General features: G+C 37.5%; 1 protein-coding gene across 1 annotated transcript; it reads right to left on the bottom strand.

The window, feature by feature from the left end:
* Positions 1-102: 102 nt before the first annotated feature.
* Positions 103-18,960, bottom strand: RB195_009543 (uncharacterized protein; the record flags this gene model as incomplete). The annotated part of the gene is made up of 7 exons (XM_064190132.1): positions 4,999-5,144; positions 5,774-5,856; positions 8,673-8,812; positions 10,171-10,272; positions 11,628-11,703; positions 14,567-14,653; positions 18,896-18,960. The coding sequence occupies 7 exons, from the start codon at positions 18,958-18,960 to the stop codon at positions 4,999-5,001; spliced, it is 699 nt and encodes a 232-aa protein (XP_064047715.1).
* Positions 18,961-22,953: the final 3,993 nt, after the last annotated feature.

Below are 22,953 nucleotides of genomic sequence, written 5' to 3'. Positions count from 1 at the left end.
CACGCGGATTGTTACGCCAGTGACTTTATCCTTTTAAATAAATATAGCTAGTATGAACAAAGCGTCACCAGCGTATGCAGCAAATGACATGCTCTTCAAAAACTATCTATCTGCAAGCGGAATGAAAATGAAAATGAAAATGAAATCGAATGAAAATTGTGAACTCACCTAAAAAGATGTCAATACTCTTCACATAGGATACTTTTGGCATGGCAGACTGAAAGAAAAAGTATAATTCGAGAGAAATAATTTATAACAAGTAATTTCTACTTTATTTGTTTTAGTTTTTTTTTTAAAGAGATTATCAGTATTATAAAGAAGGCACTTAAAGTCATCAACATCTCCTTATAATCTTATATTAATCTTTATTTTTATAAATTACGTAATTGCACAAATAGAGAACTTTTACATTCTAGAGTATATATATATATATATATATATATATATATATATATATATATATATATATATATAAATTGACGATGATAGGGGTCGTCAACGACATTACCGTAAACCTCAAGTCGACATATCGATTTTTCTTCTGTGAATTACGTCCTAATGATATCGATAGAGGCTTCATTTAATACAGTACTACACTATGGTACCGTAATGATCGTCTTTATGTTAATTACATCATTAGGAAAGTTTTTTCGTTCGTTTGTTAGTTCTACTATCCTATTATTACATTATCCCACTGCTACTCCCCCACTGCCATTATCCCACATTATCCCACTGTATATCATGAATATTTCCAACATTATGGAACAGAAATTAAAGAAAAAACTTTTAAGCGCCTAAGTCGTGATCAAAAAACCATTATTATTGCCAGTGATGTGATTTACTTCTGAAAATATTGCTACTAAAATTTATATACAGTCTCCCATAACTAGGTAGTCCTACAGTTTTTCAAGATTTTCATTAATCTTCATTAATCTAACCAAACGTCGGTTCCTCAAAAATACAAAAACCATCAATGGATGCAACAAATACCAAATAACTTTACATTTTGTGACCAAAAAAAAAAAGAAAATTTGTATTTGGGCAAACTTTGTCATTATTCCTACTGTTATTTTGCTGAGTAACTTCTAATTAATTCAAGAATAAGTTTAAATATTTGTAGCGTACGTAGCATGTAGGATATTCGTGACTATTAAAGAGTTAAAACAATTTTAGCTGTTCAGAATACATAAATGACCCCTGAAATATTTTGAAAACATCTTATACCACCAGATTTCTCAAGGTAAAATGAAAAAAAGAGAGAATGCAAATGAATCGGCTAAGGATGATGAACGTCCATTCAATGACATCATTCTTTGGCAACAAAGAGAAAATAATGGAGCAGGAAAAAACCAGCGCCGATGGAAAAAGATCTACCGCTTAGAAACCACGGCACTTTTGCCATGTCAGCTTTTTAATGGGTACCGGGCTGGTTGCTTTGCGACAGCTTACGGTAGCCGTAATAATTTTGACTCAACTGGAGCTGTCGAAGGAAAAAAAAACAACAATTAGGAGAAAGAGTAGAGCTTACATTAGTGGTGGTCATCAATGTGGTCATAGTCAACACAGTGGTTACTCCTAGTGCAACCCGTGCGGGTGTCGCGTCTCTACTCAGCCAGAATGAGACCTAAAATTAAAACAATTCTTGATATTTTTGCAGAAAATCCTTAAGAAATCAACATTTTAACGTGCATAATGCATTTGTCGATTAGTTACGTAAAAAATAATATCACTGATTTGAAAAGGTCGAGACTACAAAATAATTTATGTATATTCATATAAAACGAACCCATGAAATAACGACGATCAGTATGGACGGAAGATAAATTTGTATGATATAGAAACCAATATTCCGTTTGAAGAGGAAATAGCTGACAAGACGTGAATATTCTCCTGAAAAATTTCAGTTTCCTTAAGAAAACCTGGAAATCGTCCAATTAATTCTTTAGTTGATTGTTAATTTAGTTCAGACGAGGGTAGACAAAAAATAACCCAATAAAGTTTCTAAAAAATAATTGTTAACGTACACGGAAGCTAAATAACATATGATTCTTAAGAAAAATAAGGATCTAGTAAAGAATCTCCGATTTCATATGAAAATAAAAAAAGAAAATACAAAACCTGTGATTTGGTTACGTTATAGGAAGTTTTATATAGAACCACCATACATACAAGTAGAAACTTGCTAATTCTCTACCATGTAACCCAAGAGGCATCAAATAAAAATTAGGATCATTTAATTAAAATAAAGTTAACTTTCATGAAAAGAAAAAACACTTGCGAGCTAGATTTAGTGTACTACATAGAGTAGCGATTCTAATTCTAAGCCCGTATCTGAGAAAAAAGGATGAATTTTGCTGAGGACTATCCGGACTTCAAGTACCCATTACGAATATAGCACGAATTTTGCGCATTCTATGGAAGTACTGTGGAATATCGGATCATCTCCAATGTTTTGAACTATTCTGTATTTTCCTTGAAGCCAGTTCTTAAACGCGATAACAAAGATGAGCCGAAGTTTTAAGACCACTGTAATATGTTGGTTCATTGCAGAAAAATGAGCATTCGCCTTCGAGACTAAGTGAAAATCTTCAAGTTGAAAATACAAAACGAAAAACAAAGCGAAAGCCTCTGTGATCGAAAAGATAGCATTCGTGGTGAACACCACAAATTCCAATCCACCGCAATTGGAAAACATTTAGAGAAATTGTTTCCTTCGTATTGAAGTCATTAGCACGTCATTGTTGGAGGGCAGCGATAATTTATAATTAAATTTATAACTTTTGATTCATTTATTTATTTAATCTATTGAAAGACATATTCGAAGGCATGATAAAGAGAGACTTTTAAAAAGAACATACGGATTTTTTTGCGTCAGCTGACTTCTATGCAAATATCCGACAAAGGGTGAAAGGAACTAAACCCACTTAAATTCTAAAATCCACATTTAAATAGTCCGTTTTATTTTCGACAAAAATAACAGTTATGCTGCTTATTATGTACCATAAAGATGCTAACTGTCAAGAAAATGACTCAGGGGAAAACTCGTACGATGTTGGAGAGTTCCCGAGTTCCCAAGTTTTTTTCGTGAACGTTAGGTTTTTTTTTTGTAATTTGCGCTAGCGTCTCCTCGTTGAAGGTCTAGTCCTTGTCAAAAAGTCACTTTTAAACGATATCAACTTTTAATCAATCATAACAGGCGGTTGTTTGAGCCCGCATAATCATCAGTCAGTCATTGTTGCTCAGCGATTTTTTTTTTCGAGAGAATGTGGGTGGGTGACATAACTGTCAACCAATCATCGTCGAACAACTACAGTAGCCGTTTGTTGCTCGGATTCATATCCTCCACAGAACACTTTTTTTAAGGTAAAGGGCTTCGGTCGCCTAAGCATTGTGTAAAGTTCCTCTCTGAACCATGGATTCATTTCATTCTCGTTGTGTCACCTTCGCTGACAATCCGAGGTTTTTTACGATCGCCTTTGCTGTTCACAACTCGCTCAAAATTCGTTGAGGCATTTTTCGATTAGTGAAAGTGCAAACCGTGTTTTTCTTTCACCTCAACGCTAGCAATTGTGCATGGAAAGAATTCGCTGGTTGCTAACGGAGTGCCGAGGTTGCGAAGGCAGTAAACGCCATGCCATGGTACATGTGGAACAGCTGCTTGAGGTGAAGCGACATAAAACTGCACCGCCTAGATCTCGTCCGTACTTTCACCAACCGAATCGAACTTCGGAGTGTTCACCAGTTTAAATATCTTGGTCCCTTTAAACCTCTAAATGTAGCGCCTAGGAAAATGTGAAAAATATTTCTGTTACATATCGAGGCTTGGCAAGGAGAGAGGAGGAGTTTGATGGGATCTGCACGGCATCAATGACCTCGAACCATTTTCAGGCCTTTGATAAAGACGAGTTTGTCAAGACATCAGGCCAATAATAACGTTTCATCTGAACCTCATTGGCATAACAAGAAAAAATAAATACATTTCTGCTACATCTAGGATTGCTCAGCCCAATCCGAACCAGAGATATGCAGGTCCAGCAATTGGATCTAATCCTTCCACTGAATGTGAACGCGGTAACGGAAGCTCATGTTTTCCATGAACATCGTGTTCACCAGATTCAGTGAAGACCGATCCTACTACATATTTTGTCAAATTCGTTCAGCCTGTCTGGCGTTACAAGGACGATGTCATCAGAAAAACAAGGATGGTGCGACCGGACTAACATAGGATGAGGGCATGAAAGGAATAGGTTCCGAGTGCAATGATATGAACTCGATGAGGATACGAGACTGTTCGACTCCTACGTAAAGAATGTAGGAGGAATGACCGCTGGTATTCATTGGAAACTATTCACATACTTGGTAGGATATAAAAAGTCTACAGAAAAAAAGCAACACTCATTTCTCTAAAAGAAATTAACCATAAAAGCGGAGATACCGATGATGAATTGGTTACTATTCTTCGCCTCTTGATGGAGTACTCGTATACGGGATCGTAGATTATGGAGAGGGGTGATTCCGTCCATTTCTTCCTAATTGCCGTGAAAAACTGCCCGGAAGATGCGGCGTATGCACGTGTACACAAGGCTGGCGCGCTCCAATCGAACTCGTTGTGGAAAATAGCGCACCGGAACGCTCGAAGCCGCATCTTCCGGGCCGTTTTTTTACGACAATTAGGAAGAAATGGACGGAATCACCCTCCTATCCATAATCTACGACCCGTATGGCCATAACCCATCTGAAACCCCTACCTCTCCAGATTCGTGGGATGATGCCTTTAAGTAACTGTAAATTTTTGTAATTTTGAAGATGTCAGAAATTAACAGTTTTTTCAACAGAATAGTTATATAGCGCTGATAATAAATAAATAAACAAGTTTTTTAAATCAGATGCAGTATCGGGTGGTCACCTAACTTCTGATAATTAAATAATCTTGTCATTAATTTCTGTTCAAACAACTTTGTAACTCTTGAAATTTATGAAAAAAATCCCTGAAAAATGTCAAATTCTCCCACCTGAGCTAAGCACCTCCGTTCTATTGCTGATCTTCACATCCACCAACACGAACTGTGGCAATTCAAACTCCGACCTCGTCACCGACTTCTCCGATGCGAACACGTAGTTTATGTCGAGGATACTGTAGCCGTCTGGAAGGCGACGCGTGCACGCATCGCGTCGAAAACACCGTGCGATCTTGCGGGTCCGGTCACCAAATTTATTTCAGAGAAATTTTTCGATAGGACCCACAAGTAACGCAGTCGGCTTCGTGAATAGAAAAGCGAAAAGAAAAATAAGCAATCGCCATAATCATGCTATGGTTACACATGCAACAGATCAAGCATTAGCGAGCACACAACAGCGTTATTTTGAGGATATGTTACGACATTCGTAAATCTTCACCTCTTTCGACGGTTACTGTATCGACGAGTTGCGAATACCGTATCGTGACGTTGCGCGGATGAATATACAATAGGCTAAAACCTGATTAACGGGGACGATTGTGGGATGGGTGTGGGGGTGGTGGGAAGGGAAGAAAATCTGACAATTTGTATACCTATTAGACCTGGTGCAACCTGTATCAACTTTTTTCATCATATACGATGATTTGATGTTTATGTACTGTACACGTCTACACACTGCTACTCTACTCTTTCAACTACTGTATGAACACGCTTAAAAAATCCTCGGACCGACAGTTTCCCGCCGGGATTACTGTAGAGAGTAGCGGACGAGAAGCTGCAGTCCTTAGAGAAATGTGCGGAAACAACGGACTCACAACTTTCAATCTCAAGTTTGCATCGTTGCGAATCCATCGGGAACAGTTGTAACTTCATCGGACACGTTGCCGTGACAGTGAGTCTAAAAGTACGTCGCATCAGATCAGTCAGACAAAAAAACCGTATTTGAACTTCTCGCGCTTGATGAGTGACGTTTGGAGCACATTTTGTGAAAACTATGAAGGTGGCAGTATCCACGCCACCAAATCCACACCAGTCATTTCGTCAAACAGGCAATGCTCTCTGTTTGAATCTTCAAACAATTTTTTTGTGATTCTGATTTTGTTGGCTCTATGATTTTGTTAGGAGGAAGAAATTAGGATCCCAGTGGTTTGTTGTAGCCAAATTCTTAAATTCCAACTAAAAAATCCAGATTTTTTAGACCTCTTTATTGAAAGGAATATAGCAGAAGCTGTACCAAACATTGAACAAAGAAAAAAACTTGCGTAAAATCAGAACCAACGGCTACTCTCTTATAATTAATTATACTTACAAAGTACTATTATAATTATAAGTTATGATCAACTTGTTGATTATTATACTTAAAGTAAAAATCAACTATCAACTAAAACAAAATGCTTCTTATGTTTCCAGGAAAAAATTTTGGATGAACTTTCTTCGCTTTTTTTGCAATCTTTTATCATGAAAAAATCTTTGAAAAATTAGTAACATTTACAATAAAGTCGTTCTGCAGTGCATCTGGTAACTATAAATGGCAGCGGCGCTTTTTTGTGGAAGGAGACAGTTCAACCCTCTCAAAACTCGGCTACATTCTGAGTTTTTTCTGAGTCCCCCATCTCAAACCGCATACGAAACCGCACCGATATAGCAGTAATCTCCAACCGATGTCTACTTCCGCTATCGGGAATGCGGCTGAATTAAGATAGAGCCGTTGTGGAGCTGGACTGATAGCGCTGCCTGAGGACTTCGAGCAAACTCGTCCGCTTCGCTTTCCGTAAAGCGGCCATCATTCACTTCATCTATACGAGCGATTGTGGTTTCGTTCCCGGAAAACCCTTCGGCCGACTTAAATCTGCGCAATCCTTTTGGCGCTCATCACAAAGCTATTTAGTGATGTGAGTCGCGGAGAGATTAAATGACGACTGACGCGGTTCGTAACTGGAGTCGTTTGCTTTCGTTGGCCTCATTACCCTTCTCTCAGGAGGTAAACAACGATCAACAACAACATCATGCAATGAGTGCAATGATCCTCACGTAATGCGTTCAAAACTATTTCTTTGCCACTAAGACGTCCACAGGAAGAAAAGACCAACCGATATTGATTCAAAATATGATTAGATATGAGTACGGTTGAGCAAAATAAATAATAAATAAATAGAGGTAAACATGAAAAGACAATTTAAAAAAAAACACAGTGAATGAAAAAGAACTGTTCCAAGTCCTTGACTGAACCGCAAATTCCCACTCAAAGAGAAAAAAATGCAAAAAAAAAACCGTTTCAACTCCGATAATCTAAGATAAAGAACAGCTCCGATACGTAACAACTTTCACAAGCAACTGAAAATTTTCCCTTTCTAAGTAATTCACGACTGTTCTAGCAACAGGGATTTGAAGAATGCTAGAGAGACAAGATCCAAGTTCGGTCCTTTCTTATTTCTCGGAAAACTCTACCAGGAATTCCAGAGCTCAGATTCTGCAGAAATTCAGCTTTCAGGAGAAATATCAATTGGTAGCAATTTTTATTCAGAAATCAAAGTGAAATTGTAAATTTTTCGAAAACGAATAGTTCATTCTCAATTCTTCTTTTTTTAAATGGAAAGAAATAGACACCAATAGCACTGGTAAATCTGGGAACGTCTTATGAAAGAGTCTTTGAAGACAGTTATGTTCAGTTTCTAGGAATTTCAGCTTTGACAAAACGTCGACGGTTGTCGAACATCTTCACCTTTTAGTCAGATCTCTACGGTCGACATCATACGCAGAGGCGCCAGCATTTCCGGTACTTGAGGGAAAATCGATAAACGATCGACGATTAACTCTCAAGAATCGTGAGGTTACGTTGGTAGAGTGTACAGTGCATTTAGCTCCTCTTACGTCTGCAGTTAATTCCTCACCTCTAGGAGAAGGGGCGAATATTGCAAATTTGCTTCTTTACCGTGAATCATAAATTTAAAAATACGGTCATGCTACCATAAAACTCCCTTTGATCGATTTCATTTAAAAATTTCTTATTTCATTCAGAGACAGTCTCCAAAAAAACGTTCGGTTTTGCATTTCGGTGGCGTTCCCTTCAGGTACCCGTAGGCTTCTAGGACGTAGTTTACAGGTATCGCGTAGTGAAAACGCGAAGTATCTCCTACATGGTTAGGAACTAAAGGCATCAGGACCACTTGATGCATCAATATATCCAACGAGGCAATCCTTTACAGTGATCTGATGAGAGCACATAAAGTCTTTCGTCGCTTGTGTTAATGAAGTAATGCCTGTGACTTCTACATTTCTAGGAAATCTTTTTGTTATTTACATCCTGAAACAAACCTATCTGTTGAGGGTAAAAGGGTATCCGACACCGAAAATCTCACCGAACACTGTCTCTAAACGCCCACACAATTTCCCACATTCATTCTCATGCAGTCATATAAAATCTATTGATGCCAAATAAATCAGACGATCAGCTATGAACTGACGATCCCCAATCTCTACAATTTCTCTTGCGAAGATTCTGGAGAACTACTTGATCATCCCGGATTTCCAGTGAATAAACATCAGGAAGAAGATATTCTGCAGGATCAGCGGGACCGATACTGATAAACGCGAAAACCATGTTTATAATCGCAAGAAGAAAAAAAAACCAACTTCTTACTAACGCTTCTCTTCACTCAGTCAAATTCTGCAATTGCACACATTGTGATATAATTTGAGTTCAGGAATTCTTACCGTTGACTGGTGAAAACTGTGCCATCGCTGTCTATTCGTAGGAATGAGTTATGCGTGGTGGCAACATGAAAGAACGACTTCTTCTCATTTGGAAAAAATGTGTCCGGTTTCCATAGCCTATCCAAATAGTCCACACCAACCTGAAATTCGAACAAAAAAAAAACTTGAATTTTCTCTTGAATTTTGAGATTCTGAGAATTTCCTCCAAGAAATCGTCATCCCAAAAATGATCTTCATGCTTTTGTCCCTATTTCACGTTCTTGTCATCACGTACGCACATTTGTTTGAATATCTCAGCGTAGATGTTCAGTATTCAAATCAAATTTCCGCTTAGAGCTTGACGTCAGTGCATGAGGTCAGTTTATATGCCCTACATGGGTGCATAGGGGTGCCACTATGTAATTCTCAGGAAAAAAGAAGAAAATTCCACAAATAGAATTTTCAGGAAACACTAAAATTCCATCAGAGTCAAACGAAACTCAAATTTCCAGTTTGAGGTCGATCATGGATTCATCAGAGTTCCCATAAACTCCTTCTTCTAGAATGAAAATTACGGCCATAATTTCCGTTTGTAAACAAAATCATCTCAACTGAAATAAATTTCTGCTGAATAATTATCACAACAAACTAGTTCTGTAACGTCTCAGAGACAGAAATTCCTGAAGTTCAGGGGCTCACATGATTCTGCTGCCAAAGATGTGCAAATTTGCAAATCTTGCAACGAAGAGCTGCCGGGCGATAGTCGATTGACATTTTTTTCCGCTATAGCATGGATATTACAATTCAGTAAAATATTAAATTTAATTTCAGCCCGTCAGCCTATTTTAAAAGGCATGCAAATTATTGTATCGATAGATTTGGGTTGCACGAATCACATTATGCACAATCTGGAGGAACAAATTCGAGTTTTCATCTGGCAATTCCATAGTATTTTCCACATTCCATAATTCCACTACGAGGGATGGCTATATGCACTACAGTAATTCTTGAGTTACTGTACACGCATACAGTTAGATGTGGCCCGGAAAATAGGTTTTTTTCAACACTATAACAGTGAGAACTTTCTAGTTAAATCCGGGAAGTTCTGGTCGTGAATTCAATTAGTAGCAGGAGGTTGGAGATAGGAGAAACTATCAAATAAGAAAAAGAGAGGGTAATTGAGTTCTACACTGAAGGTTGACTCCTGAGTCAGTCTGGATTTGGACTAACCACTAACTCTACCCTCTATGTCCTTGTAATAATTGTGAAAAGCAAAAAAAAATTCTGCAATATTTTTCCTGTGACTTGTAGAAACTGACTCTTCGCATTTCTGTTTGCTCCATTCTTATTTTTATCCAAGGTTTCTCTTGCTAATTTTACACTTCTGGAATTTTCTGCTGTAAAAAAGTGATTATTGTTTTTTCCTCGCTACTGTTAGCAACCTTTAGATAATGTCCACGAATTTGAATCTGTGCACCGATTACTGTAGCTACAATGTAAAATATCTGACAAGACTTACTGTAAGTGAAGTGATCTTCTTTGACATACCAAGGTCCAACGTTCCAAACGCTAACCTCGGATCTTGCCACGTTTGTCGCATATAGATATCTAGGGTGAAATCCTGAAAAGAAAATTATTCTACCATTCTTTTCGCCTTTGCTGAATCACTTCTCTACACTTTAATCAATTCTTTCTCATTTTTCCTTAGCTTTCCAGCGCTTTTCTTTGAGTTTTGCAGATAAAGTAAGTTGTCCCTTACGCTTACCAATTAAGAGAACGTTTATTTATAAATATTTGTTCGGTTATTTAAATTTTGTTCCACAAATTTTATGAATTTAACCAGAAAACCTTGATCAAATCCAGGAAATTTTCCATTTATGCGTATTCTTCTGGGGACAATTGCATATTTGAAGTAGCCAGATCATGAAACAATCCAAGAATAGATAGCAGGAAGGACGTTAAGTTATTGAGAAAAATTGTAGTTTTTCCCTTACCTAAGCGAACGTTTTTGAAAAAAAAAATTAAAAATTCCTTAATAGGGGAAATTTTTCGAAAGAGATGGTGATTTATTAGTGTTCTTCTTACATGAAAGAAAAAAATTCACTTTGGCATTCATTTTCTCGGATAAAACACTTTTATCAGGAGAGCATTGCAGAAGATGATCATTTCGTTTGGCACGGAAAAGTTTCTCCATTTTTCTGATCTCGAACGCACGTCACGCTCCCACATATAAATTTTCATGTTTTTGCGACATCAAAGAGAAATTCGAGAGTTGGCAACACAAAAATTGCACACAACTCTTTTTCATCTTAGGTAATCTGAGCTTGAACATGAGTTTCGAATTCACAAACTCCGAGTTCAGATAAAAAATCGTCGCCTATCTTCGAAAAGCACTTGAGATACGGGAAAATTCCTGAAACTCTTCAAAAAACCAGTGTCTACGTTCATTCTTATAGGATTGATGGGGCTTCCTTGTTTGTTCCACGACGAATAGGTTTTCTTTGAAGGACCCCATCCAAAACCCTGTTCCGGAAGTGATTATATAATGGATATGAGAGCGAAATTAGATGGATTTATGCATAGAATTAACGAATATTGGCTCGCTTCTTGCCTAGAAAGCAAAAAACAAGTGAAGAGCTCGAATTGGTAATGATTATCTCGAAAAAGTAAAATTACATCAAATTTTCTCGTCAGAAAACTCATTTCCCAATTCCCAATCAATTCATCCATAGCATCGTTAGATGTGTGTCTGTGTGGATTAGAGTGTGCATGTGAGCGCGGATCGAGGAGAACGTAAAAAACGTGCGTCAGCAAGTGTTCGCCTATGCTTACGACAATGATAAATTGATAGCGAAAATGTGTTCGATCAATCCGTGTAGCGGCTCTACGAGAAACGATCCCACAAATATACATAACGTATAAACAATCGAACAGCTAGCGACAGAAAATTCCGCAGAAACCTCTCTCGGAACTCACCATATCCACTTCAGAAACGGCACTAATCGAGGAGACATGAATCGTAATACCTACATCGACCGGCTTTTCACCATATCTGTAATAGAATGTTTTGGATTTTTGTGAAATCCTGTGAAGCTCCTGACGTTTCCCCAAAAACTTCTACCTTGCCAAACCGTTCACCTCTGAATCCGTGATGTTTTTCATTTTTAAAGAGAGCGAAATGCTGTTCAACGGGCTTTGATTGACATTTAATGCTTTTTGAGGTAGAGGATGAGGACATAACAAATGACTTTTCATTTCTGTTCCCTTCCCTCAGCTCAGCCCGCCGACAAGATCAAAAAGGTCATAAATTCCTCTTTTTTTCTTCTGCGTCAGAGCTTCTCAGAGTTTTCCAGAAAGCAGCAGAAAATCTGTGGCATTACGGGAATTTTCTTGTGTGCTGATGGTTCAATTGGTGCGAGTTAGCAGCAGATTGTGGCCTCGCAGCAATGTGCTCGTGATTGAACGTTCGGTTACGCACCGCTGGCCGAATATTCTTTCGTCCTTCATAGCAGTTTGATAGAAAATAAAATGGGCAGTTGTAGTTCGTCAAGACAGATCTTCTGACGGATCTTTTGCTACCCTAATTATTTGTCTATTTGTTTGCTTGTTTGTTCGAATAAACAAGCAAACAAATAGACAAATAATTATGATAGCAAAGCAGGTGATCGTTAGAACTTTCGCACATTTCAGAAGCTGATTTCATAAAATCACACAAAAGTGCGCCAGATAAAGTTTCGCAAAACTGTGTGCAAAAGTAGGGCACAATTATATTTTAACAATCGCTTATAGCCGAGCACTAATCGAATCCCTGAAGTAATAATAAAGGAGTGTCGGAGTATTTTCGTCCACTGGTTGTTTCTGCCAACGGAAATCTCGCTGAAACTACTACACTTACGAACATGTTCGCACGCTCTCAGCGACCGGGCGAGAAAGGGATGGAATTTTCTGCGTACTAGTATTTCTAGCTGAAAAGAAATCGAAAGAATTAATTCCTGTGTATATCATACTCGAAAAAAAAACTGTACCAAGACTAGCAGTAAGTTTTCGAGAATGTTCCATTCTGATAACTCTTTTTTTTGCAGCAGTCTTTTTTCCCTTTTCACCTGTAATGACTTTTCTGTCATACTTTTTGGTGCAAATATCTACGTAAAGACGATTTAAATGTTATTTTAATTCTTTAAATAATTCGATGAGCAATTCAAATAATTTTATGGTTACTTTCTCTCACAAAAGTTTAGAATGTTTTCTAAAAAAATGAATACATCTTAAGCATTTAAATTCACTGGATTATGTGCAGTGCTACATAAAGGAAACCCCTTCCTGCTGATCTCAAGTCATGTATATTTTCGCAAGCATCTCATCACCCCGTTGCCGTAATAATATTGCGATCCTCGATAGAAAACGTTCGTCAAAACACATCCCTGGGGGGAGGAAGAGGTGGAGTTGTCATATTTACTGCCACCTAAAGGTGTGAGAAGAAGAGACATGAAATGCCCGGAGGCTGTGTCGAGATGAGTGACGGTTTCAAATTACACGGTTCGTAGTTCTGATCGACAGCCGGATCGTTAACGTTGACGACGTTCTAGTCAATAATATATGGACGCAATTCCTGTTGAAGCAGATATCCATAGACAGAATGAACGATGGAGGGCTTTGCAGTGCAGTAAATGTTAAAATTCTTCTACAAAAGCGCTAATGAAAAAATTCGCTTAAATTTGAAACGAGTTAGAGGGAACAAAAGAGGCAAAAACTAGAGATACGATGAAAAAAATTGTTCTATGATGTGGACGATGAAGCAGCGCAGAATATGGATAAAATTCTGAAATAAGAGAAATAGTCATCCTTTTCTGTGACTATCCGTAAACAAGGAAGGAGCCCAGGGGCAATTTCGACGACGATTGCTACAACCTTATGAGCTTACTTTCTATTCCTGTTATCTCGCATTTATAGAACGGAAAAAAAAATTCAGAGACCGGAAACGGATCTTTCAACATCAATTGAATTGTGGGTAATGTGTTTTGATGACATTTTCTACAAATTCCGCTCGAAAAATAAAATCATTGAAACCTCTGTCAGTCCTCTAAGCGATTTCAACCTCTAGAAATCACTTTTTTCTGCAGCAGAACATTCCAGAAGAAGTACAGAAGTGAAGACCGAAGTTAAAAAATTCAAAAACATAAATGAATAATAAATAAATAATAGAATAAACGAATAATAAAACGAATTAGCACGAAATAACATGCGGCGAGAACAACTGCGACTTCACTCCACCTCTCCTAGGAGATGGGAGAAATGAGGAAAAATAATGAGAAGTAAGAATTCCTGGAACTCGAGAAACCATACCATAGAATATTGCACGTTTTTTTCCTAATTATTCTTCAACGAGGAACATTCACCTTTGGTCCAGATTATTAAACCCCTTCTGGCAACCACATTATAGCGCTGAAAAAAGACCAACACCTTGGATTACAAAAATTCCCAGCAATCCGCCTGGCGGTCTTTTTCTTACATTATGCCTTCTCATAACTCTATTCTCTATACCACTGAGGTTACGACCAGAAATAACTCCTAGCATAAAATAGATAGAGGACTCATTCTATTAATTTCGGTTTTATAAATTTATAAATTTTATAAAGATTTATTAAGTTAATTTCATTAAGAAGAGGGAAAGAAAAGAAAGTTACAGAGAAAAATGTTTTAAGAAGGACTTTGAAACGAAAAAAAATAATTGGAATAATTCCAGGACCAGTGATTTTTAAGTTAGAAAGTGATAAAACAATGATAAAAGTTGTTGTTTAGAGGTATTCAATCAGAAGGTTTTAAAAAAAACTCAAAAGAGTCAAATACCGCCTTTCACAGAACAGATTCGAATCATTTTTGCGAAAAAACAGAAAAAAGAAGCAGATCACACTCACCGTGGTCGTAGCCGCTTATCGTATATGGTCTTATTTGTCAACCTATCCAATACATGCGATAATTGTGTGGTATCCACCACCAGATCACTGAAAGAAGTTTTTTTTTTCGCAGTATTCAGATTCGTTATAGGAGCATAAGCGAAAGACATTCATTTAGCATTTCCCAATAAGGTGAAAATAGATGTAAATTTCTCTGGATGTCAGTTTGACGGGAAGATCGTCAATTTATCTCCCCGTCACTCCCGTCATCTGTCTCGGTTTTTCTGCCCGTGTAATCCATGTCCTTAGAAAATATTCACGTTACCTGATCCCAAAATGAGGTTTAAATGAAATGTTCACGGGAACATTTAAATAAATACCGTACTCCCACACTTATTTCAAATCGCAGCACTCTATCAAATCAGATTATGGAAAAATCTCTTGGTTTCTCTTTTCAAAGTTATTTTTACTTGATTTTAGAAATCCTCAGGGTTAATTTTTGCAAGGGATGCCAATGAGAGCCGTGTGAAGCGGCAGTCTGTCCTCCGTTGTTTGTAAAATGTAGGCGTACAACGTTCCAGGTCAAAGAGATTCGTTGGTTGGTTCTCATCCATGAAACTCAACGCTTCTGATTCATTCAAATGCAACTTCTTAACGAACGTTTTGTTAGAAAACAGCAAAACTAGTGATCTTGCCGAATTTCCGGAATACATGGACCTTTTCGCAGCAAAGAGTGCAGCAAAGATCGAAAAGTACCCAGTACAGTTGAAATAATGCTCATTAATAGCAATACGACTTAAAAAGTAATGCTGTTTGTTGTTTAAAAAAACTAATTGTCCTAGGATTTGATAAATAATTGTGGGCTTTTATGAAGTTAAGAAAAAATCAAGATTTTGTCAGAATTGAGAACACTCAGACAAAAAGACCAGCATGTGTATGTTGACAGAAGTAAAAATTCCCCGAGGCAGAGCCATGGACATCAAAAAGGCGGTTCAAAAGGATCGGTTCTGTTATGCTGTACTTACTAATAAGTTAAATTTCCCCAAGATTTAGTAAATGGTTGCAGATTTCTAAGTTTTTAAGAAATTAAAAATAAAAATTTTTCATGTTTGAGTGCACAAATACGACGAAAAGAAAGGAAACGTTAAGTACAAATGTCCTTGCCTTTCAATCCCTGAGGACTTCAGTAAAGTTAATAGAGAGGGGAAATCTACGGACACAAGAAAATCCACTAGAAAGAATTCTAGTTGATTTTCTATTCAATCCTAGTGGATCTAGTGGAAAGGGCTAACTTTCCTGATAACACATCCAGGAGAACACATCAATTTATGCGGCGTCTGATTATTTTCATACTGGAGAACTCACTAAAAAATACTGCCTTTGTATATTTATTTATATATTTCACTTCAATTCCAATCCTTTAAATCGGTCAAAACTTTGAGAAACTTGTATTCGAGACTGAAAAAAAAGGTAAAACCGAAGTAAAACCTTTTCTTAGTAATTATTTAGAGCGAAAAAAATAGCTTCTTGATTGCCGAGGACTTTTTTCCTAAAACATGAGCCTGTCGATTTTTCCATTTTCAAAAAAAAACCCTCTCAGAAATCCTTTTTCGACTTTGATCTAATGATTTTTCTTCTTTTTTTAGCGTTTCTTTGAAGAAGATGAATAAACGAACAAATAAATAATGATAGAATTTTTGAGGTGCGAAAGTAACAATAGGATTATTCATAACATATTATAAATGAATAAATTATCGTTTAGCGGAATTTCTTCCACTCATGTAACCTGTGCAAAGAAAAATCTGCTCTTAGAATCCGAGGAAATTAAATGGAAATTCCAGAAGTGGGGAGATTCCATTGTTTCAGCTGCTGTGTACGTCTTTACGCAATGCGTTGCAGTTTTTATTTTAGATCTATCACATCCTTTCCGGAAATTTGTCCTTTTTTTGCCATTTTTATGCTCGGAATGTTTGCCCTGCGATCCGATATCATCATGAAGTAATGAAAGGGGATGGGAGGAATTGTTTTTGGATGGAACGAGTTGTAAAGGATTGTGAAGTAGGGAAAAAATCCATCACTTTTCCACTGTATCCTACAATTTCTCCGATAGAAGTAAGGTAAGAGTTCTTTGCAAAAACCTTAGAACTCTTGTATTCGTTCCTTCCCTCTGATTTCCTATAAATTCTGCAATTCAACAGCAGTTTACCTCTACCGAATGTTTCATTCCCAGGATAATTTCAAAAGAAAAATAACTGTTTGAGGATATTTCTTCTAAATGCTTTCAGGGCACCAAAATTAATTGCAGGTAGTGCAAACTGATTTGTGAAAAATTTTTATGACATCCTTAAAAAAACTTCTACGACATTAAATTATCCTCTCCTCCTGACCACGTTCATGGATATTCTGAGAATTTCTTCTCCCCCCAGTAATACCCCAGCAATCGGAATTCTCGATGCTTAGTGTCACACGTCTTACCCACAACAGGAGATTCGAATCCCCGAACACAGTTCCAGAACAACAAATTATTGGTTCGTCATTAATTAGTTAATTCGTAAATTAATATAATATTCGTTAATTAGAAAAATGTCATCCTACGAAACGAGGAAAGAAAGTAAAAAGTATAAATCCTAGCTCTACTCCATTAAACGATTTTACCTTAGATCTGAAATGCGAGAAAATGGACGAAGTGTTAGTGAAAATTGGAGAAATTAAATTTAAAAAAGCTCATTCAACCGTTACATAAAATTTCTCGACATTCATTACTCGATTCGATCCGACTCGAACTATTCACGCTCAAAATTCGATTTGAAAACTGTTTAGTCTCGAGCGCTGACCATTTATAACATGGATAGAAGTGTTCCTACTTCAGGAGGGAGCCTGGTTGCAGTTAAGAACTGCTGCCTACGTTCGGTAGTCGCATGTTAATTGATGGCCCGCGAATTCTCCAGAAGGTTCTATTCATCCGTAAAACAAAGTGAAAAGTACGAATTTACGTCAGTGACAATTAATGTGGGCTTTTAGCAAGAACTAACTATGTTTCACAGAATTTCTAGTTGTTCTTTGGAAAACCATCGATGAATTCTACTGTTAGAATCCAAAAAATAAACAAACGTGATATTACGAACATCGAAGGACATAAAACGAAACATGTTGCACAATTTCATCAAATTCCCATTCAAAATTCCACAAAGCACAATTTTTCATTAGAACATTGGTGAATCTTCTCAAAATCACTGACAAGGTCTTGCAAGCGCAGAACCACATGTTCGTACACTCAAAAGTCTTTAGGGAGAAATTTCATGGAAGAAGTTGAATGATGGTCGTGGTGGTCTTCCTCGTTCTAGGATTCTTCCAGAGAATTTTTCAAGGAAAGATGGGATCTTCTTGGTGAGCAACCCTTATGCTTAGTTATATTTTTAAAACTTATTTCTCTATTCCGACTTACTCTTCTCCAAATTTTTACTAGTCATATTCATAGTCACAAGTCACAGAATGTTGCGAGATTACGAGAAGCGATTTAACCACTTTTTTCTACAATTTTCTCCAGAATACCACGAAGCATGGAAATGTTAGAAATTTTCACGTTGTTTATTCTGCATCCTGCCGAAGAGGATTTAAAAGCAGTTAGACTTCCAAGGTACTCACAAAGATTATCAAGCTAAATCGAGTAAAATTTTGCAAAACTTTCCATTCACAAGACGGAGAATCTGTTTTTTTCGGACAAATAACTTCCGCAACAAAACTTTTCAGGCCGTACAGCAATTTAATAGCAGAACTAGCTGACCAGTAAGCAGCCTAGCCTTCCTCTTCAGAATATTTGCCTTCTACTTTTAGATTAAGAGAAAACCACAAGAACGATAGCTCTTGCTGGCATAAGAGAGCATAAAAACACCATTCCTTTGGATCGAAAAAGAATTTCATTCGAAAATGTCGCAATAAATTTACTCCCTTCTTTGCTTAGGTCCCATATCGGTCGAGGATTCTAGAATCTTTCGGTAATTCTCCACAAAAACGTGGAACACGAGTGTATGTTTTTATTTTAAAATATCTCCGGAACGAAATTCGACTGCTCAGGCGGATTTTTCAGATTTAACCGCCTCGGGGATCTTCGATGATCTGACCGGATCGGTTTATGATCTCTTCGACATCTTGAAGTGATCTCAACGCACCAGCGTCATAACACTAACTAGATCCAGATTTTCAGTGACTTTCTGCAAGTAAAATCCGTTGTCGGCGAGTTTTTTCGGGTTGTGACAACCTTTCCAGACCGAAGTGGGTCCATGGTGAGGGCGACTAACCAGAGTTCATATATTAACAAAAGAAATTTCTCAAAACTGAGGTAAAACTTACTCATCCTGTGCTAATGCCACTAACGAATATGTGGCCAGAATAAGAATAGAATTGGATAACCGCATGATTACAGTATGTCGCTAGTTGGACGAATAACAAGCCTGTAACCGTAATCAGGCGACCATACTGGTGCGTGGGTGGTCCTGAGACGAATTTCCAAACTACGACTGGAAGTTTTCCGATGAAATAGCGCTCGAACACAGGAGACACGATGATGGCTTGTCGTACACGAGTCCGTTGGCGCAACACTGCCAGCCAACTGTTCGCCTCGGGCAGGTGTGGGCGGAGCTTAGGTGCGAGAGTGTGGCGGTGTGGATGTGTCGGTGCCGAACAGCGCTCTGAACCATCGATTTTTAAGCGAAAAAAGAGGAGGAGACCAACGGGAAAATTATCGTCGAATTGGCGAATAATTATTCGAATAATTCATTTTGGATCACGTGAGGTGAAAGGACAATGGGAAGGCATGTGAACAACAGTGAAAGGAATTTACGGAAAACTTTAAGCCAAGGTTACGGCACATTTTTTAAACGTTTTTTTAAAGGAAGAAGGAGTTCAAATAAGCAGCCTCATAGCCGTTCTATCTTTAACCAAAAGTGGGAACTTTAACAGATTTCTTCTTTGATTAACACCCTCCACTTCTTTCCTTATTGAACGTCCTCAAAGAAATCTCCAACCCAATCCAGAATATCAGATATCAAAAGCTTAAAAAAGAGAGGAGGGAAGATAAAAAAGGAAAGGCTCAAACAATCACACAAAAACCTTCATTTCTTATTTCTTATACTCCCTTTTCTATGTGGAGAAGGATGTTCATCTAATAAATAACAAAAAAATCCCGCACCGTTTCAAATCTGTTCGTCAGTATCCTTATTTTCCTAGGAAATTTTCCGTAAACTAAATGGTTTCGTTTAGTGGCGTCATAGCAACGTCACCGTTTTAATCTCTTTTCTTGTAATATTCAGCTACTAGCGAGCCTCCGTGCAGCTCTTCAGAGAAGTTTCACCCACTAAATAACAAAAGGAAGATAGATCGCAGATATACATATTCGAATGTAAATCATAAATACAAATATACCCATGTAAATGTAAGAAGTATGGTTTAAAAATCATCTGAAATTGGATGAAAGGACTTTGTTTGATAGTTTTAGGTCGCACTTAATTGAGGACTGAAAGATTTTCACTTCTCAAAAATTCTCCATTGTTCTTCAAAGAAATCACAATCAGAAAAATTGTCACTTTTGCAAATGTTGGCTCAGCAAATGAGCAGATCTTCACCTATTGCAACAAATCATTGAAAATAAGGTCCTATTAGGTCCTCATCAACGTTCTAAGGCAAAAGCATTAGTAGTAAAACAATATCAACAGGCGTACCCTGTTCTAACTGGCAACAGACCTTACCGAAATTTCTGGCAAAAGAGAAGCTTAGACTAAAAATTATTCGTGTTGCTCTCACAGAAGCGGAAGAAGACGGAGAGTACTATGAAGCAGAAATCGATTAGTTCTGCTCCACAACTGAGTTGAATTTTCAAGGCAATCCGATTTACTGAAGCTTTACTGAAGCTTTCCTGGTAGTATCACAGATTTCCCAGAAAATTATGCGTTGTTCTGAAAAAATAAGGATCTCTAACAGCAATTACTGAAAAAGAACAGGAATTAGGATGAGAAGATGCTCAGCTCATCGTGGATGGTCAAATCTGACCAAAAGTGAAGATAGAATTGATATTTCCACTGGGCGATTTTTACGAAGTTGAGTCTTAAAAGGACATCTAGGAAAGAAACCGATTGAGTTTTAAATACAGACGATACCTCTTTGTTTTCCCACTTTCGGGCACTATCGAGGACCAAACATGAAATATTTTATGCCATAAAATCCAAATTTTTTTTAGCTCCTCACGCGACATAAGCACGAGACTGCTGGATACATGACTAATATCCAGTCGCTGCCTATGCGGCATCCTTGCACTGAATTTTTAGGAACTTGTAGAGCTTATTGGGGATTTTTTGCTACACTAACGAATTATTTCTTTATTTTATGGGAAAAAAGTAAGTGTTCTAAGCATTTAAAAGTAAACTAGATACAAAAAAGAAAATTTGTATGAATGTAAACGATTGTATGTGTACATGCGGACTGACCGATTTCGACTAAATGTTGCAAATAGATATTTTTGAACGAGGACCATATTAATGGGAACTTTTCGCTGCGAAATATCGATCAATTAATCGATTTTTTCGATTCCACTGTTCACCAGTTGACTAAGACGCGCTCGCTTCAAACCTTCGCTTCCACAAACACTACAAGCAGCCTAACGAAGCTCTTGCGTCTGAGTGAACTTGTAAAAGAGGAAATAACAGCATATCGATCATTTTTTCTTTTATTTTGTTTGAAAATTATAGTGCAATTACGACGGCGGCTAGCTAGGTAAAGATTCATGTTTGGTAACTATAGAATATTTCAAAAAGATAGGAGTAAACTCCACTTACTAATCGTAATTCAATCAATAGTAGTATCATTTTAATGTAGGAATTTAATTCCACTTTTTTTCTGGAAAAATCCCTTATCGTTACAGTCCAAAACATCTTCATCTCTCTTCGATATGTCGCGTGAGAAATCCTTTATAAAATACTTCGTTTTTTTTTTAAATTTTTCGTTAGAACTTCCAATAAATCATCTGTGACTCTAAAACTTGCGCTATCTAACATTGAAAATAATGATTATGATAGAGTTGAGTTCTCCGGACGTTTGAGTTTAAGCATTAGAGGTGAGGGAGAGTGATGTCAATTTTTGGGTTTAAATTTTACCTTTTTTAGAATTAAGACCATCTCTTTTTATAGATATGAAAAAGAAGATTTGTTTTTCATGGTCATGAACAAAGAGGTGACTACATCCTTAGCTGAGGCTACGAAAAACTTCCTATAAAATCAATCTGACCACAAACGACCTGATTTACGTAACTTCTAAAAAGCGCTTAAACCAGGAAGTTCCAAAGAAACCCAACTCCAGAAGAAATCTTCATTTAACAATGTTAAAAATTTTGTAAAAACAAAGCTCATAATTCATTATTCCAAGTAAGACCTAAGAAACGAAGCGACAACGAAGAATTGGAATTGTTTTGCGTGGAGGTTTTCCACGTGTTATTTTTTATTCCCTTTGTTTTCTTTCACTTCACTAAAATGGCTATTGTCTGTCGTGATTCTGACGTGTTGAGTGGCTTTTCTAAGGTGTGACCGAAGCCAGAGCTCGAACCCAGACAAGAGTTCTAGGTTTTCATGTCTCTACCACATCTATGTATACCACTTATTTCGAAGTTAAACCACATTTTGTCTTCTAATCCGAACGAAATTCTCTCAGTTAATTGAGAGAGAGGTCCCGCCGAAAAAAAAACAATTTTTCTAGCCGTCAAATAATATTTGAAGGATTAAAAGTGTCAAAGGCTGAGCGATCCTCAATGGACAAGTGCGAGGTTTTGCCCGGGGAAAGGTCGGCTGAATGCAAATCGTCCGCAGAGCGCATGCGCCTCTTCAAAGGCAGCACACCACAAAGGTAAAGGTGTTGCGATTGCTCCACGCTTCGACAGGGTTGGAGTTCGTTCACGAGTGTGAGGTTGGTGGTTATTTCACGAGCATGAGTACGATCATGCTCAATTCCTCTTAAAGGCATCACTCCACGAATCTGAGGTAATCTGAGGTACGGATTTCAGGTGGAGTATTCGTATACGCCATAGTAGATTATGGGGAGGGGAGTCATTCTGCCCATTTCTTTCTAATTGCCTAAGAAACGGCTCGGAAGATACGGCTTCGGGCGTTCTTAAAGAATAGAAAAAGAGTGGGAGGAAAAGAAAAGATGCTCAAGTATTTTTGTAGTAAAGATTTTCGAATGTTTAACACTTAAAATTTAACATATTTCAGCTTCGGGCACTATTTTCTACAAAGAGTTCGACTGGAGCGCGCCAGCCTTGTGCGGCGCCGCATCTTCCGAGCCGTTTTTAACGGCAATTAGGAAGAAATGGACGGAATCACCCTCCTCTACATAATCTACTATCCCTTATAAGAACACTCCACCTG

This window comes from Necator americanus, chromosome III (genome assembly GCF_031761385.1).
Source record: "Necator americanus strain Aroian chromosome III, whole genome shotgun sequence".
Lineage (NCBI taxonomy): Eukaryota > Metazoa > Nematoda > Chromadorea > Rhabditida > Ancylostomatidae > Necator > Necator americanus.
Note: the sequence above shows the minus strand (reverse complement) of the source record. Positions and strands in the feature narration are given on the sequence as shown.